This window comes from Leptodactylus fuscus, chromosome 2 (genome assembly GCF_031893055.1).
Source record: "Leptodactylus fuscus isolate aLepFus1 chromosome 2, aLepFus1.hap2, whole genome shotgun sequence".
Taxonomy (NCBI): domain Eukaryota; kingdom Metazoa; phylum Chordata; class Amphibia; order Anura; family Leptodactylidae; genus Leptodactylus; species Leptodactylus fuscus.
Window position 1 is genome coordinate 65,968,205 of NC_134266.1, and position 15,710 is coordinate 65,983,914.

General features: G+C 43.3%; 1 protein-coding gene across 1 annotated transcript in view; it reads left to right on the plus strand.

The window, feature by feature from the left end:
* Positions 1-9,665: 9,665 nt before the first annotated feature.
* LOC142194624 (septin-5-like) overlaps positions 9,666-15,710 on the plus strand; it is a 47,804-nt gene continuing 41,759 nt past the window's right edge. Inside the window, exon 1 of the mRNA XM_075263877.1 lies at positions 9,666-9,979. Within this exon, the coding sequence (XP_075119978.1) occupies positions 9,977-9,979 (3 nt within the window). The 5' untranslated portion in view covers positions 9,666-9,976. The remainder of the gene's footprint in view (positions 9,980-15,710) is intronic.

Genomic DNA, 15,710 nt, shown 5'->3' on the forward strand with positions numbered 1-15,710 from the left:
GATTTCACAGAAAGGAGGCAAAATTTGATAATTGCAATATTTATTATTGACACAAATACTGCAGAAAATCAAAAGTTGTCTAAATGTTTAGTTCCGCTTTTACATTCTCTTGAGACTTGCTTTGTTACTGACTGTAAACCAGAGTGACAACCCTCTGCAGCTATTAGCCGGTTGTAGGCAGATGATATTGCACATTTTTGTACTGTATGCTTTTGCTTTCAGAAACTACACTGCTTTTAGAAAGATATTTAAGTTCTTCTGTTTCACTAAGAACTTGTTTTTTGTTTTTTTTTTGTTGAACTTTGCTGCAAAAAAAATCAATCTGAATACATGAAGTTGTCCCAGTATTGGCTTTGTGTCTGCTTATTTGTCTGTGTGTTGGTGGAGACAGCGCATCTACTGTTGGTTATATGACTGCTGCCACCACGGCTAAACCCGACTGATTCCTCTACGCTGTGAACTTGAGCCAAGGCTAAACTGCAAGTTTTTGTAGTTCTACTGATTGATTTTAACTATTGAATGACAACTGCTACCCATTACATTGTATATAACTAAATTCATTCGAGACTGTGGCTGTAAATCAAAAGTTTAAATCAATTAATAGCGCTGCAAAAATTCACAATGTAGGCCCGACTTTATTAAAAAATTCCACGCCTTAAAGGGATTCTACCATTAAAATGCTTTTTTTCTCGATAATATGTAGGAATAGCCTTAAGAAAGGCTATTCTTCTCCTACCTTTAGATGTCTTCTCCGCGCCTACTGTGTAAGCAGCCATTTTATTTGTGGCCGCGGGCATGCACAGTCTGCTCTGCCCAAGGCCTAGAAGATTGGAAGGAAGAAGACGCACAGAGAAGAATAGTCTTTCTTAAGGCTATTCCTACGTATTATCGAGGGAGAAAAAGCATTGTAATGGTAGAATCCCTTTAAGTATATGTGTAATTGGGTGTAGGGTAATCTGTAATAAGGTGCTTTTAGATGGTATCCTGTAAACAGGGGTGTAACTTGAGGAGGTTGCAGTTGCATTGGAGCCCAAGAGCCTCAGGGGGACCATAAGCACTGACATCAGTATTGAGATTGCAGCTTCCATCTGGCCCAAAAGCCAAGGAGACCCACAGATTACCCTAACCACACTAAGACCTCGTTCACATCTGCGTTTGGTATTCCGTTTGGGGAGTCTGCATGAGGACCCCTCCCTGAACAGAATACCGAACTCAACTGCAAGGGGTGTGCCAGTGAAAGCTCAGACTATAATGGGGTCCGTGTGCTTGCTGCCAGATCTCCACAGCGAACATGCAGACAGGAAAGTACTTCACAATCTACTTTCCTGCCCGCATGATTCGTGTGGGCAGCACGCGGCAAGCACACGGACCCCATTATAGTCTATGGGGTCCATTTTCTTTCACTTCACACCGCTTGCAGTTGCGTTCAGTATTCCGTTCGGGGGGTCCCCATGTGGACTTCCCTACAGAATACCGAACGCAGATGTGAACCAAGCATAAGGTGGATTAAACTCCTTAGCACCAGTAACCATCACTGTCAAGAATTCGCTGTAGAGACCTCTGGGCAGAAGATTGCATTGGGGCCCACAAAACTTTAGTTACACCATTGCCTGTAAAGCATTGATTACCGAGGCATACCTAGTTCCATTTGAAGCAATGGCAGCAGGAATTGCACGACTTGCTAGTTGCTGGGCTGCCCCTGTACCTGCTATTGCTTCAAGTGGGAAGATACATCTGGTGCGCACCAAGGCTGGCTTTACTGGGCAATGAGTAGAACATGTTACATGTCACTTGTATTCTAATAACCAGTAAACCAAAGGTTTTTCATTTAAAGGGGATTTCCAGCACCAGATATATCAACAGCATGAAAAATCTATCTACAGGATGGATCATCAGTATGTGATCTGTGGCGGTCCCTCACCGGACCTTACACTCATCAGCTGTTGCAGCAGTGTGTACAATACCGCTCCTATTCATGTAATTCCCTAGATCCACTGCTATGCTAGATCCATTGACTAGTACTTTCCAGTGCACAGAGGCTACTTCCATAGCTGATCTGTACAGGATCTGGGTGTGGGACTCTCACAGGTCACATATTGATAACCAATTCTGTGAACAAGTCATCAATATGCAAATCACCTGTGGTCCTCTATTTCTCCTCTGATATCATATGGAGACTGATCCATAATAGAAGACTATATGTGTATAGTTTTCTCTTAGGTTGTACACATATGCCACTTCCTTCTGAGGATCATTTCACTGAACCATTCCACAAAAATAGGATTCTTTAGAAGTTTTGCACAATTATGTTGTATCTTGGGCTACATGTATGCATATAGTTAGGAGTGAGATGCAAAAGCAGGAGCTGGCTGATAACAGCGAGCAGTAGAAACAGCTATTTAAACTCAGCACCTCTCAGCACGCCTTCCCCAGAGCTAGATGGACTTTTGCTGAATCTGGATTGTCATCAAACAGAAAACTACAAATAATAAAGGCACTGCAGAAGATTAGATGTACAGGCACAGGTCAAAACCAGGAGAGAACGTCAGAGGCAGAATCAGAAGACAAAAGTGATATCCAGTAACAAATCAAGGGTCAAATCAGAACGGGTACGTCAAAGGCAGAATCAGCGGGCAATAAACAGGTCAGTCTTCAGCAAAGCTAAGGAATAAAACATTTAGTCGCCAACCTGAGTCAAGAGGGTGGGTCTTATCTCTGTCTCATCAGCCACTTACTGGACAAAACCAAGGAAACCACAGAAGCCTTAAACCTTAAAGGTACTGCAGTTGAATTGATAATCCAGACATACATTATGATGTAGTTTTTGTACAGCTTGTTCACCCTATACAACAAAGCCAACAAACCTGACAGCAGATAATTCTGTTTAAGCAAATTTCCCCTACTGTACATTAGGAATTTACACTGTGTTTAAGGGGTTCTCCATTTGATAGTGAAGACCTATGCTTAATAGAGGATGTCATCATCTAGCTAGCTCTATATGAGGTCATGGGATAAAAGGTCTTCATGCAGCAATATAAATGTTGTCATATACCGCCTACTGTGTAATGTCACACACCACATGCTGTACAGTCTTGTCATATACCATATACTGTACAATGTCACACAAATTTGGGGGCATTTTTGGCTTACAGTGTGTCATTATCCCACCCTATCCCCATGCTAGACGAAGCGCCAAAAGTGTCTACAATTTAGGAATAAAATTAATAAATATGGCGTACATCATGTACGTCACTCTGGCCCATTAGTTAATCTCCCCCAATGTATTCCAGTGGTATGGCGGCATAGAAGATTTCTATACACAGCTTTATATTTCTCCACTATTTAATATTCAATATCTGTTTTGATTACAACATATATACCAAAACTGCACCATGTGAACAAATCCATGTTGCCGAGCTAATTTCTCTATGGGTCCCCCTTCTCTATAAATGTCTGGAGCAATTCTCAAGTAATTCAGGCCACATAGATTTCGCAATTAGCTTCAATATTAAAGTGTTTACTAATCATATTTGTCTATATTAACCCTTTCCCGCTCTGTGCCAGACTATCACCTCACACTGAGCAGATGGTTATAAAAATAATAATTCAAAAATAATAAAAAATTAAAAACAACCTTTTAATTGAAAACACATGTTAAGTATCCAAGAGCAGCATTATTTATTCCATACAGAGAACACTATTACGAAAAAGTTCTAGGTGAAGTTACAGGAATATGATGACCCCAGGCAAATCGTTCATTTTTAATAAATGACATGTTATAGAAAAGCAGTAAATCATAAAAATAATTAAACCTATGTAAATATGGTATTACTATAGGCGTAATGACCTGTCATACAAAGTTGCCATGTCGTGAACGCTATAAAAACAAGATACAAAAAATCACGATAGAGTTGTGGAATCACATGGGCTCCCAAAATCCTTAATAAAAGCCAAATGAAAGCAGGACTCTTCGCATAAAGAATAAACCCTCAAAAAGCTATGTAGGCAGAAAAATAAAATAAAGTTACAAATTCTGGAAGGCGTAGAAAGAAAATATTAAAAAAGCCAGCAAGGAATAACATCTAAACTAACCTGCTTTCTTAAAGGGTTAATCAAATTATTCCAATCAATATATTAGGGCTCGTTCACATCTGCGTCCCAGTCTCCGTTTATACAGGTTTCCGTTTCCTGCCTGAAACTGGACAGGAGATGGAAACCTCCCGGCATTTTTCAAACCCATTCAAATGAATGGGTTTGAAAAGTGTCCGGCCGTGAGTGACGGTGGGTGTTTTATGCTCTCTGCGGCGAAACCGTTTTATTTTATTTTTTTAACCAGACACAAGAGTCGGACATGCAGGACTTTGTGTCCGGTTTAAAAAGAATGGTTTCAACGCGGAGAGCTCAAAACGCTCACCGGCGCTCACTGCCGGAGCCGGTCTGACAGGTTTCCATCTTCTGCATGCAGAAGACGGGTACCTCAGAACGGAGACCGGACACTAGTGTGAACCCAGCGTCAACTGTATAACGGATCAGCAGGACACTGGAGAGTGTGTCAAGATTTGCACCTTCCACATTTTGGCAACAAAATAATTCACCAATGGATATTACAGAGATATACCGTATATACTCGAGTATAAGCCAAATTTTTCAGCCCAGTTTTTGTGCTGAAAAAGCCCCCCTCGGCTTATACTCAAGTCAGCAAAAAAAAAAAATTATAATTTTTTTTTTTAGGAGGGGGGGGGGGGGGTCTATGACCTGCCACAATATTAATTAATAGAATCTCCCATAAAATAGTGCAAAAAAAAAAAAAAAAAAGCTTTAAAAAAAATAAAAAAAAAAAAAGTTCAAAATCCCTCCTTTCCCTAGAATACATATAAAACTAGAAAAATACTGTGAAACACATTATACACATTAGGTATGCCTGTGTCTGAAAGTGCCCAGTCTACTGAATATAGGGGATCTGCAGTGCTCCTGTTCCGTCGGGAAGGGGTTAATAGGAGCACTGCAGATACCCTATATTCAGCCAGGCTGAATTCCAAGTGGGAGAAGAAAAAAACAGTCCTCAAGCTCAGGGAAGGGGCAGACAGACAACCAAAACACCCCCTCCCCTTCCCCAGCAACTACTGCACCGAAAAACTCCGACCATTTTAATTTTTGAAATTTTCCAGTAGCTGCTGCAAACCACCCCCGCCCCCCCCCCCACCACCACCACCACCACCCCACCCTCAGGCTTATACTCAAGTCAATAAGTTTTCCCAGTTTTTTGTGGTAAAATTAGGGGCCTCGGCTTATATTCGGGTCGGCTTATACTCGAGTATATACAGTAATAAAGTAATAATTCTTAGAAATGATTGAATTAGGAATAATATACACATCATTAAGGCATATGTTTGGAAGAAAGTGTACCATATATCTGCAGATTTTATCTCTCCTCAGTGAACTCTGAAATATAAAATGAGTTCATAAATTGGAGGTCCGGAAGTGAGATCTTGTAACAATAAAGCCCCTTTCACCTGGAACTGTAAGGGTATGTTCACACGGCGGAAAATAGATACTACATGTGTACATTCCGTCACGGTTAGCTGCGCGGTATGCTGATGCAGTGCACTGGCATCCCAGCGCAGAATTCCGCTCCGGCTTAGGGAGTCTCAGACCCCGGAATCCATGGCAAGATAGGACATCTCGCTTCTTCTTTCTGCTACTAGCAAGGCTCTTGAAAAGAGGTGGGACCTCTCTGACTCCCAGGAGAGCCGTGTGCCCAGACCCTCCCTGAGTCCTAGGCAGGGGTGTAACTACCGTAGAGGCAGCGGAGGCGGCTGCCACAGGGCCCAGGCCATTAGGGGGCCCGGTGACAGCCTCTACCGCTGCGTTTTTTTTTGGGTTTTTTAATAGGCCGTTACGGGGCCTATACAATTGCTGATGACACCGCAGGCCCCACAAAGACTATCATTATACTCTGGGGTCTTTGCAGACCACCGAGTATAATGATTGGAGGCCCAGGAGAGGTAAGGGAATGTAACAAACACTGTTACTTACCTCTCCACAATCCTGCCAGGCCTCCATCCCACTTGTCTGAAGTCTCTGACGTCACATGAACCCGGCCTGCTTCCCGGGTCATGTGACGTCCAACGCCATAGAAGAGGGCCGACAGCGGACAAGACAGCGTAGGAGCCAGGGGACAGGTAAGTAACAGTAACATTCCCTCGGGTCTCCAATTATTATACTCTGGGGTCTGAAAAGACCCCAGAGTATAATAATTGTTTATGGGTGTCCACTATGGGGGATAATACTGTGTGTAGGAGCCACACTAGTATGTGCAGGGGACACTATGGGCTATAATACTGTGTGCAGGGGCCATTATGGGGGATAATACTGTGTGCAGGGGACACTATGGGCTATAATACTGTGTGCAGGGGCCACTAAGGGACATAATAGAGTACGGGGGTCGGTTGAAGTCATCGGTGTCGGTTGGGGAGGGGGGGCCATGTCAAAGGTTCGCCACGGGGCCCCGCCATTCCTAGTTACACCACTGGTCGTAGGGTATTGCCTCTGTCAGACAGGCATATACTGTGTTGATTACAATAGTGCACAGGACATCTACACCACTGTTCAGACTGCGTTTCCAGCATCAGAAGAGATGTCATTAACCCATAAGTACTATCATGGTGTGTTATCATACACCACTATCATACACATATCATTATGATAGACACCATGATCGTACTTAAGGGTTAATAATGAGAAGGGCGCTCTATGGGGTCATTATATTGTGTGTATTGTGTGTCACAATGTGGCATTATACTTTGTGGGGTACAATTTGAGGCCATTATACAGTGAGAGGGAATTTATAGGGCATTATAGTATGTTGGGGAAACAATGAGGCATTGTACTGAGTGAGGGATATAATGGGATCATTATTTTATACTGTGAATCACAATGGGGTTATTATATTGTGAGGGGGAGTCACAATGGGGTGCTGTGCTGTGTGGGAACCATAATGGGGCATTATACCGGTTGATTGACACAATGAGTTCACTATTGTGGGGGGATTATAGGGACATTTTACTAAGTGAGGATGTGTGGGGTCTTCATTCTTAGGTTCAGTGTTCCGGCATCCAGTCACGGCATTCCGCTCCGGATTTGGCCAAAATGATTGGGCCTAGTTGGGAGGGAGTTTTACACAGCGGACTCTGTGACTGATTCAGCCGCAGAATCTGTGACAGGATAGGGCAGCTCGCACCTTTTTACCACGAGCAGGAAAAAAAACTTAGTCAATAGGAGGCGCTTTTTAGAGGCGGATTCCGCGTAAAAATCCAGTCCAAAAAACTCAGTGTGAATTCAGCATTACAGTGCAATATACAAAAAAGTGAAGGTTGGCCAAACAGCCCATTGGAAGTTCTGTTGACATCACAAGACACATGACACCATCGACACCATGTGGCACAACTGGTATGGAATATGCAAAGTTATACATCTGCACCATCTTGTGTCACTTGAGCTTGACAGATTCATGAAATATTATGGCTTTCACGAGTCATGCTGTGATTTAATTTTAGATTTTTGCAGTCCTGGGAATATTATCCTGGAGCTGTGAATAATACAGATATGTGCCAGTGATCATGTACATGAGGGTTATGGTGCAGGTCTCTCCTGCATCCTCATCACCTCTGTACAAGGATCTAATGAGGACTTGTAAGATATCTTTTTAGATTCTTCAATATGTTTTCCAGGCTTTAAATATTGATCGCCCATCCGTAGGATAGATGATCAATATCAGACTGATGGGTGCCCATTACCTGGCACCTCCAGAATCAGCTCCCAGTCAAATTGCTCCCAGTTTCATGCACAGTGTGAAACCTATAGATGAGGTGAGCCCCTTGATCTGTGAAGAATTTTCTTATTTCTTTTTTATTTAAATGAGTCTTCAGAAATCACCTGCTCCTGAGAAGATCCAACACTGCCTCTCTCTTCTGATGCTGTGAAGAGCTGTCAGAACCCGTCGAGTCTCTGATCGGGATTCACCATGGATTCACTGCGCATACTCAGTCGGTTCAACCAATTCGCATCAGACAGAGCTGACTGAGCATGCGCAAGATTTGAATCCCGAAAACAGACTCAGCGGGTGCTGACGCTGCGGAGAGAGATGGCCCCTGTGCTTTCTTAAGACTTATTTGAATAAAGAAGAAATTAGAAAATTCTACAAAACAGCGGTGCAGAGCAGAAAAATAAAGGTAGGAGAAGAATAGGCTATTCTGAGATGCTGTTAGTAAAATTTGGGTTTCCCAATGATAAAATCCCTTTAATATGTGAGGGAATCTGTCACTCAGAATTCTAATAGAGCCTATGAGGCCGATGTCAAAGTGAAATGGAGCTAAACATCAAGGTAAACAGCAAAACTTTTAACAATGTTTAAAAGCAGCTCTAGATGTGAATGGAGATGGTAAAATGAAATCACATAACATGAAAGTATTTGGAAAAAAAACTCAGGTTTTAGTTTAAACATTCAAATATAAATTTTTAATTATGTAAAAAAAATTTGAAACAAAATATTTATTTTAAAGAAGATCTTTCAGGTCCTTGGTCACATGTGGTACCACTAGAAAGCCGACAGTGCACTGAATTCAGTGCTTTCCTGTTATGTGCCCCTGGTGAAGAGCTATCGGTGCCTTTACTGTAGCTCTTCAGTGTCAGAAGGTTGTTTCGAGCAGTCTGTGAGGAACGCCCCTCCTGACAGTAGAGTCCATAGCACTGTACTGTTAGAGAGGGCGTTCCTTACCACCCAGCCATGACGCTGAGTGGTGAGAAACGCCTCCAACTCCTGACAGTACCCGTCAATAGACTAGTATTGGCGGGCGTTGAGGACATCATGGTGTCAAGGACATCAGCTTTTAATCCCTATGTAATCCTATGGCACGTTGATTTGTTATTAATTTCTGTGAATTACAAATCAACTTAAAATAAATAAAAATTCCTATGCTTGTATACAATGTCTGTTAAAAATGGGCAGCTCATTGATGGCATCTGTGGGCTGTAATTTTCAAGGCCCATAGACTTTAGTAGGGCTCTGTGGTCTGCAAAATGTACCATGTCCCTGCTCTTCTTCCATGGACCGCACACATGGAGGTCTACATACGCCCATTAACATGATTATTATGGATATCACATTTAACTTTTTTCTTTCCAAATGGGTGTGTCCCTACACATTCTGGCACTGGCAACGCTGATTGGACAATGTCAGACTGTAAACCGACACCCCCCAACTGGTAACACCCATTTGTCACTTTATTCATGAGTTTCAGAGGTCTGCTACAATGCGGAATTCTAAGATGCAGAATAGGAATTTCACGGGAATACAATATTTTCTAATACTGACAAGAAAGATCTTCTTTAAGTTACACCAAGACATCTACATATACATTGTAAAATAAATTTCTTTTCTAAAGACCTCAGATCTTGTATTCCTGATGGTAAAGACATGGAAGTACAATATAATACTTTAGTGTGTAGGGCAGGTCGTTCTTTTACCATCCGCACCCTATAAGGCAGTAAGCTGTGTGACCTGCAACATCATAAGGGAAATAGAGAGAGAAGGAAATAGGAGAGAGATAGAGAGAATGAAATAGAGATCCAGGTGGAAAAGAGCAGCTGTCAGTGACCCAGAGCCAAGCAATAGACTCAGCAATCTAAGGAGCGAGCATCCCTGCCCCCAGCTAATCAGTCCAAGTAGAGGTATACACTACATATACAAGGCACAGGCTGACATGGATGCAGAGAAGAAACAGGCACCAGCACAAAGTCACTTAGTGTTTTGCTAGGATGCTCTCTGCAGGGTGTACTGCCTTGTATGTCATGCCCATGGACGAGGAATCAGGGCACAGGGGGTAGAATAACAGACTTGGCACTGTGACGTACTTTGGTATAGGAATTCAGAGGCTGACAGGCAGAGAAGAGAGAGTGGAGCCTCACACTGCAGCAAATGGTAAGGACGTCTTCTCTTATTTCTGCACTTGCCAGAGCTACAGGGGGAGATTATTATAAGATTCGGGCAGGATTATGCATAATAAGGCCTATTTAGTCTGCATTAAAGTACCAGATTATGTGATGTTTTGTGTGGAGGTTTTACAGCCGCTGTGCGAGGAATGAGAGAGTTTATACATTATACTATATGTTATTAGTCCTGAAAATGATTTATAGGATCTATTCAGTACAGGAGTTACAATAAGCGACACTAAACAAGCATCTGCTCACGACTACTCCTGTATCCACCATGTTAGAAATATACCTGCCATATAGAAAACTCATAAAGTTTCAGCTTGTCCCTATAGATGCTGCATAGATCTGCATTTCACTATCGGGTTCTGTACAGTAAGATCATCTACGAGTATAGATGCCGTGTATTATTTTTATGACTATACAGTGCTGTTGTTTGGGGTCAATATATGGAGATTATATAGGATGGAGTGTATGTTCCTAGAAGTAGATGGAAATGCAGATGTATAACTATGGGAACAAGGTAGTGAAGCAGAATGCGGAAACATCTTTATCACCTCTTGGAAAGCAGAGCTGTCACTCACTTTCTCACTTTACAATGTGTAATATAGCCTGTGCTGCATCCTCGATAGCACTGCAGCTAGTGATACGGTTCATTTCTTCCATTCGTCGTGCAGAGTCTTGGAGACATCCTGCACCTCTAGCTAGGCTTTCTCTCAACCTCGAAGTATGGAAATGACCTCATATCAATTAAACCAGGCACTCCTCCAAAAGTAGGTGTGACCCATCTTTGGTGTGACTGGCATGAGTTCATTTGCATGCAGTTTTTCCATAGATTGTTGATGGTAAATGACTCTCCATATACCCCTGAGTCTATTCAATGATATCGGTACCCCCCCCCCCCCCCCAGCCTCGGGAGAAGATTCAGGTCAGGCTAGGTTCAAATCTTCGTTGGAGTCTCCATAGGATTTTGCCTAAAATCGTCAGAAAGCAAAGTTCTGCAAGGAAATGTTCTCTATGCTGATTTTAATATATTACTGGCGTAAAACCAACGAAACCCATTATAGTTTATGGGGTGACGCTAAACCACTTTTTAAGCAGACAGCTCTCTGTCTTTCGGGTTTCCATGCAGATCCGAACGCTAGTGTGAAGCTAATGTCAGTGCTCAAGCATAGGAGACTCCACTCATCCAAGCGTGAACTGGCAAATGAGGTGACTCCCCTGGTGGGCCGCTAGATCACCATCCCCTACAACTGTGGTACAGTCACTGCACTACAAACAAGTAAGCAACATACAGAATCTCGTGCAGTATTTGCTCCCATATAATAAATGGGTACAATATTTAACAAACTACCCAGTCTATTATATGTAAATCCATTGGCTGCTTGAGATGACATTTAGGCACAGAGGCAGGAAGACCACTATCCTGCCTCGTAGCCCATGTCTCCTTACTGTCACTGTGGGGCCTCCATCAGCAACTATCTTACTAGCTGAGATAAAGGGACCCTAACCTAATGCAAGAGTGAGTCAGCAGGTTATGGTCCAATATGAGGCTAAGTGGCCAAGTGGGCCAATACCGAAAAATGTGTCAGTGCAGCTTTAGGAATTTGTAAATAGGAGGCAGGTAATATTTGTATTTAGCAGTATAGTGGGCCATCAGAAAGTATCCTACAGGCGAGCCATAGGCAACCAAGTCTGACACTGCCCCCCCACCACACACACTTTAAATACCTCCCTGCCATCTTGTATTAATTTGCTACAGGCAGGTACTGTACACGCAGGAGTATTGTTACCCACTGTGCTACCCATGCCATTTTATTGGGCCCTAGAAATCAGGGGGACCCTCCTGATGACATACTGTCAGTTTTATTTTACTCAGCTTTTATCTATGGGTGATGTTGACGATATTAACTCATACTCACCTCTCCTATACCCTGGCATCTCCTCAGCTCAGCAACTTCCTGCACATGATGTACTGGCCCTATCAGTTACTGGACGTAATCTGCAACGTAATGAAGCCACTCAGCAATGGCAGAGACCATACAGCCAATGTGTGTGCATGTGTGGCAAACACTAAGGGCCAGTATACAGTATAAGGGGGGGGGGGGGGGAGGTACTAAGGTAACTGCCCCCATGTACAGTAGTGTATAGTAGGAAAAACCTCTCCCAGGATGGAAGACATAAATAATACTACAGAGATGAGGGTTGGTACATGATTACTCGATCTGTTTTTCTAATCTATTTTCTTCTCCTGTATTAACCGCTTTTTTAGTCACATGTGGTATTCTCACATACAGTAAAGAGGTTCTTCAGCAGCTGCAATAGGTGTTATAGAAGCTGCTGAAAAGCAATACAATACACAAGTCAGATGTGCAGACTTTTGCTATTCACTGAGCGGTGAACACAAAGCTCTCCTTACTCTTCATAAAGAAGTTCTGCAGAAACTTAAGTGTCCTTTATAAGACATAATAGACTTTCTACTATGAATGACAGTAGACTTGAATACATGCAAATGTCTTGTGGTTTCATTCTTTTATGACCGCAGAGCTCCTTGGTGAACAAAATGCCTATAATTTACTTTATATATTTATTTTACCATATGTGGTGTCCAGAAGGAAGAATTATTTTAACATAAGATAATGCAAGTCTCATGTATCATGTTTTTGTTTGTTTGTTTTAGGGGGTTTTCAAGATGAGCCTGTTCAGATTATAGCTGTCAGAAATCTGGGTTTAACTACCTGTTGCTTTAAGGTTACCATGCCAACCCTGGAAGTTTTTGCAGCTTTCAAGTCTTTCTTATGCTTATCCAAGTAGCATCTGTGGAGGCATGTTTTAACCATGTTCCTCCTCAGCCCGGTGCCTGCTATTGGTTATACCTATTTTGGCTTCCTTATCCTGGTTGCTTATGCTGCGCTAATGCTGACTTCTGGATTGATACTGAAAACCTGTTTCTCTACTGATTATCGCTCTGATAAAACCTGTAGGAACTGACCCTAGGCTTGATATTGGAAATTCAGTTGTCTCTTGATTTTGTCTCTGACATTACCTCCTAAACTGAATATTGGACTGGATGTTCACTCTCCCGATTCCAATTTGCCTTGTAAGGTTTATATTGTGTCCTAGTTTGACTTCTGATTGTGGAGTGTTATTTCTTGTACCAGGTTTTATGGTGAAAACTAGAACTCCAAATTCAGCACAAGTCCATCCGGCTTTGCAGCTGCCTAAGGTGAAGATGTTTGGGTGTCAGGGACCTATCATTCGTGCTGTACAAGATTTTATCAGCTAACTCTACTGCTTTCTGTTGTCAGCCAGTTCCTGCAATTGGTGACATTGATCCAGAGACTCTATCTGTCAGGATACGGAGTCGCCGCGGTCTCCTTGCTGCGCGGCATCTCCCTGGGAGACGTGTTAGGAGTTCTATTGGGTGTGCTTAGGTCATTAAGGGTTAATCTTTTCCTTGCTCTCAGTCTCCATGTCATTAGCCATCAGGTGTGTTCTCTGCTGCTATTTAATCCCCACCCAGGCATGGATCCTTGCCAGCCATTCACTTTGTGTTTCCTGGTCCCCCTGCTCAGTCTTATTCCCTGTCTGTTTGTTTTCCATATGTCTCTTGGTTTTAGACCCGGCTTGTATTTTTGACTCTCCCTTGTCTTTTGATTCGGTACCTTTATTATATCTCCTGGCTCGACCTCTTGCTCGTCTGACCTCGCCTTCTCTTCTGTGTCTTGCTGGGACTTGTGGTCCTTCCTGGTTCCATGCTGGTTTAGTCTTTTGTTTTGCATTGCAGTTACACTGTGCTTTCTGTTTAGGTGTGACCCCTGTGACTCCAGTCCCTAGGACTTTCAGGGCCTCCTCTCCCCGTATCCTAGCCGCCGGATAGAAGTGTCAGGAGCCTTGGTAGGCGCACTTCAATTAGGAAGTGCATGGGTCTGCCTCATCTCAGATACTACAGCATAGTCATAGCCGCAGGGCCTGCGACCCCTTTTGTCCTTAGCTGCACAGTGTTGCTTTCCCAGCTGTGTCACTTTGCACTGCCTGACCCTGACTCCAATCCTTACACTATCATAGCAATAGCTTAAATGGGTTGACCACTTTCAGACCGATATTGAGAGATAAATTATATTGTTTGTATAATAAAAAGCCATACAATTTTCCAATATCTAATATACTTTCTGTATCAATTCCTCATGGTTTTCTAGATCTCTGCTTGCTGTCATTCATTCTCATTACCGTCAAAGGTTGTTATAGTGATAGCACAGTAATCAGACATCTGCCTGGTAGGAAGCAGTGTGCTCATCACATGACTATGGGCCGTAAATCACATGACCATGGTCAGAATTTTATCCACTAGAAGTAACATAATGAATGACAGCAAGCAGAGATCTAGAAAATTATGAGGAATTGATATACCGTATTTTCCGGACTATAAGGCGCACATAAAAACCTACGATTTCCTCAGAAATCGTAAGTGCGCCTTATAGTCCGGTGCGCCTTATATATGGATGGAAGCGGCGGCAAAGTCTGCGTGCCGCTTCCATACATACATAAAAGGCACCGTAAGGGTGCATTCACACTACGGAACGCCGGCGTGTATCACAGCCGTACACGCCGGCGTTACAGCAGGGCTGCCGGACACTTCCCATTCATTTCTATGGGAGCCGGCATGCGAGCGCTCCCCATAGAAATGAATGGAAAAAAGCAGTCCATTCATTTCTATGGAGAGCGCTCGCATGCCGGCTCCCATAGAAATGAATGGGAAGTGTCCGGCAGCCCTGCTGTAACGCCGGCGTGTACGGCTGTGATACACGCCGGCGTTCTGTAGTGTGAATGCACCCTTTAAAGTTATATTAAACTACCCCCCCCCCCCCCCCCGTTTTAAAATAAAACCCTGAAACAGAATGTGAAACTTACCGAACGGTGCAGGGTGGGCGGGCATTCAGGCCTCCTCTTCCTCCGATGTCCTGACCACTTCCTCCGGCGCTCGCGAGCTGATAATGTCCTGGGCGCATGCGCAATATCATAATGCTTCTACTACGGCTACTGCGCATGTGCCCAGGCCATTATCAGTTCGCGAGCGCCGGAGGAGGAGGACGGAACATCGGAGGAAGAGGAGGCCTGAATGCCCGCCCACCCTGCACCGTTCGGTAAGTTTCACATTCTGTTTCAGGGTTTTATTTTAAAACGGGGGGGGTGGGGGGCGGGTAGTTTAATATAACTTTTACGGTTGGGCTCTATCAGCATGATTTTGCTGATAGAGCCCCTTTAACTCCTCGCCTGCCGAGCGCTTCCAATAGAAGCGGCTGGCACGCGGGGGGTTAAGCGGCCGCTGGCAAAGTCTGCATGCCGCCGCTTTCAATAACATATAATGCGCACCGGACTGCGCCTTATAGTCCGGTGCGCCTTATATATGAACCGAGACGGACTATAAGGCGCTCATGGGCAATGCGCCTTATAGTCCAGTGCGCCTTATAGTCCGTAAAATACGGTAGAAAGTATATTGGAAAATTGTGCTACATTTTATTATACAAACAATACATTTGTCTCTCAATATTGGTCTGAAAATGACCAAACCCTTTTAAGGGATCCTATCATTAAAAGTCAATTAAAAAAAGCTATTCTTCTCCTAAGCAAAAGTTGTCCCATGGCATGAATAAGGAACTATAAACTCCGAAAAGCGTAGGCTTAGGTCTACCGACCCTGTTCACACTGCTGATTTTTTA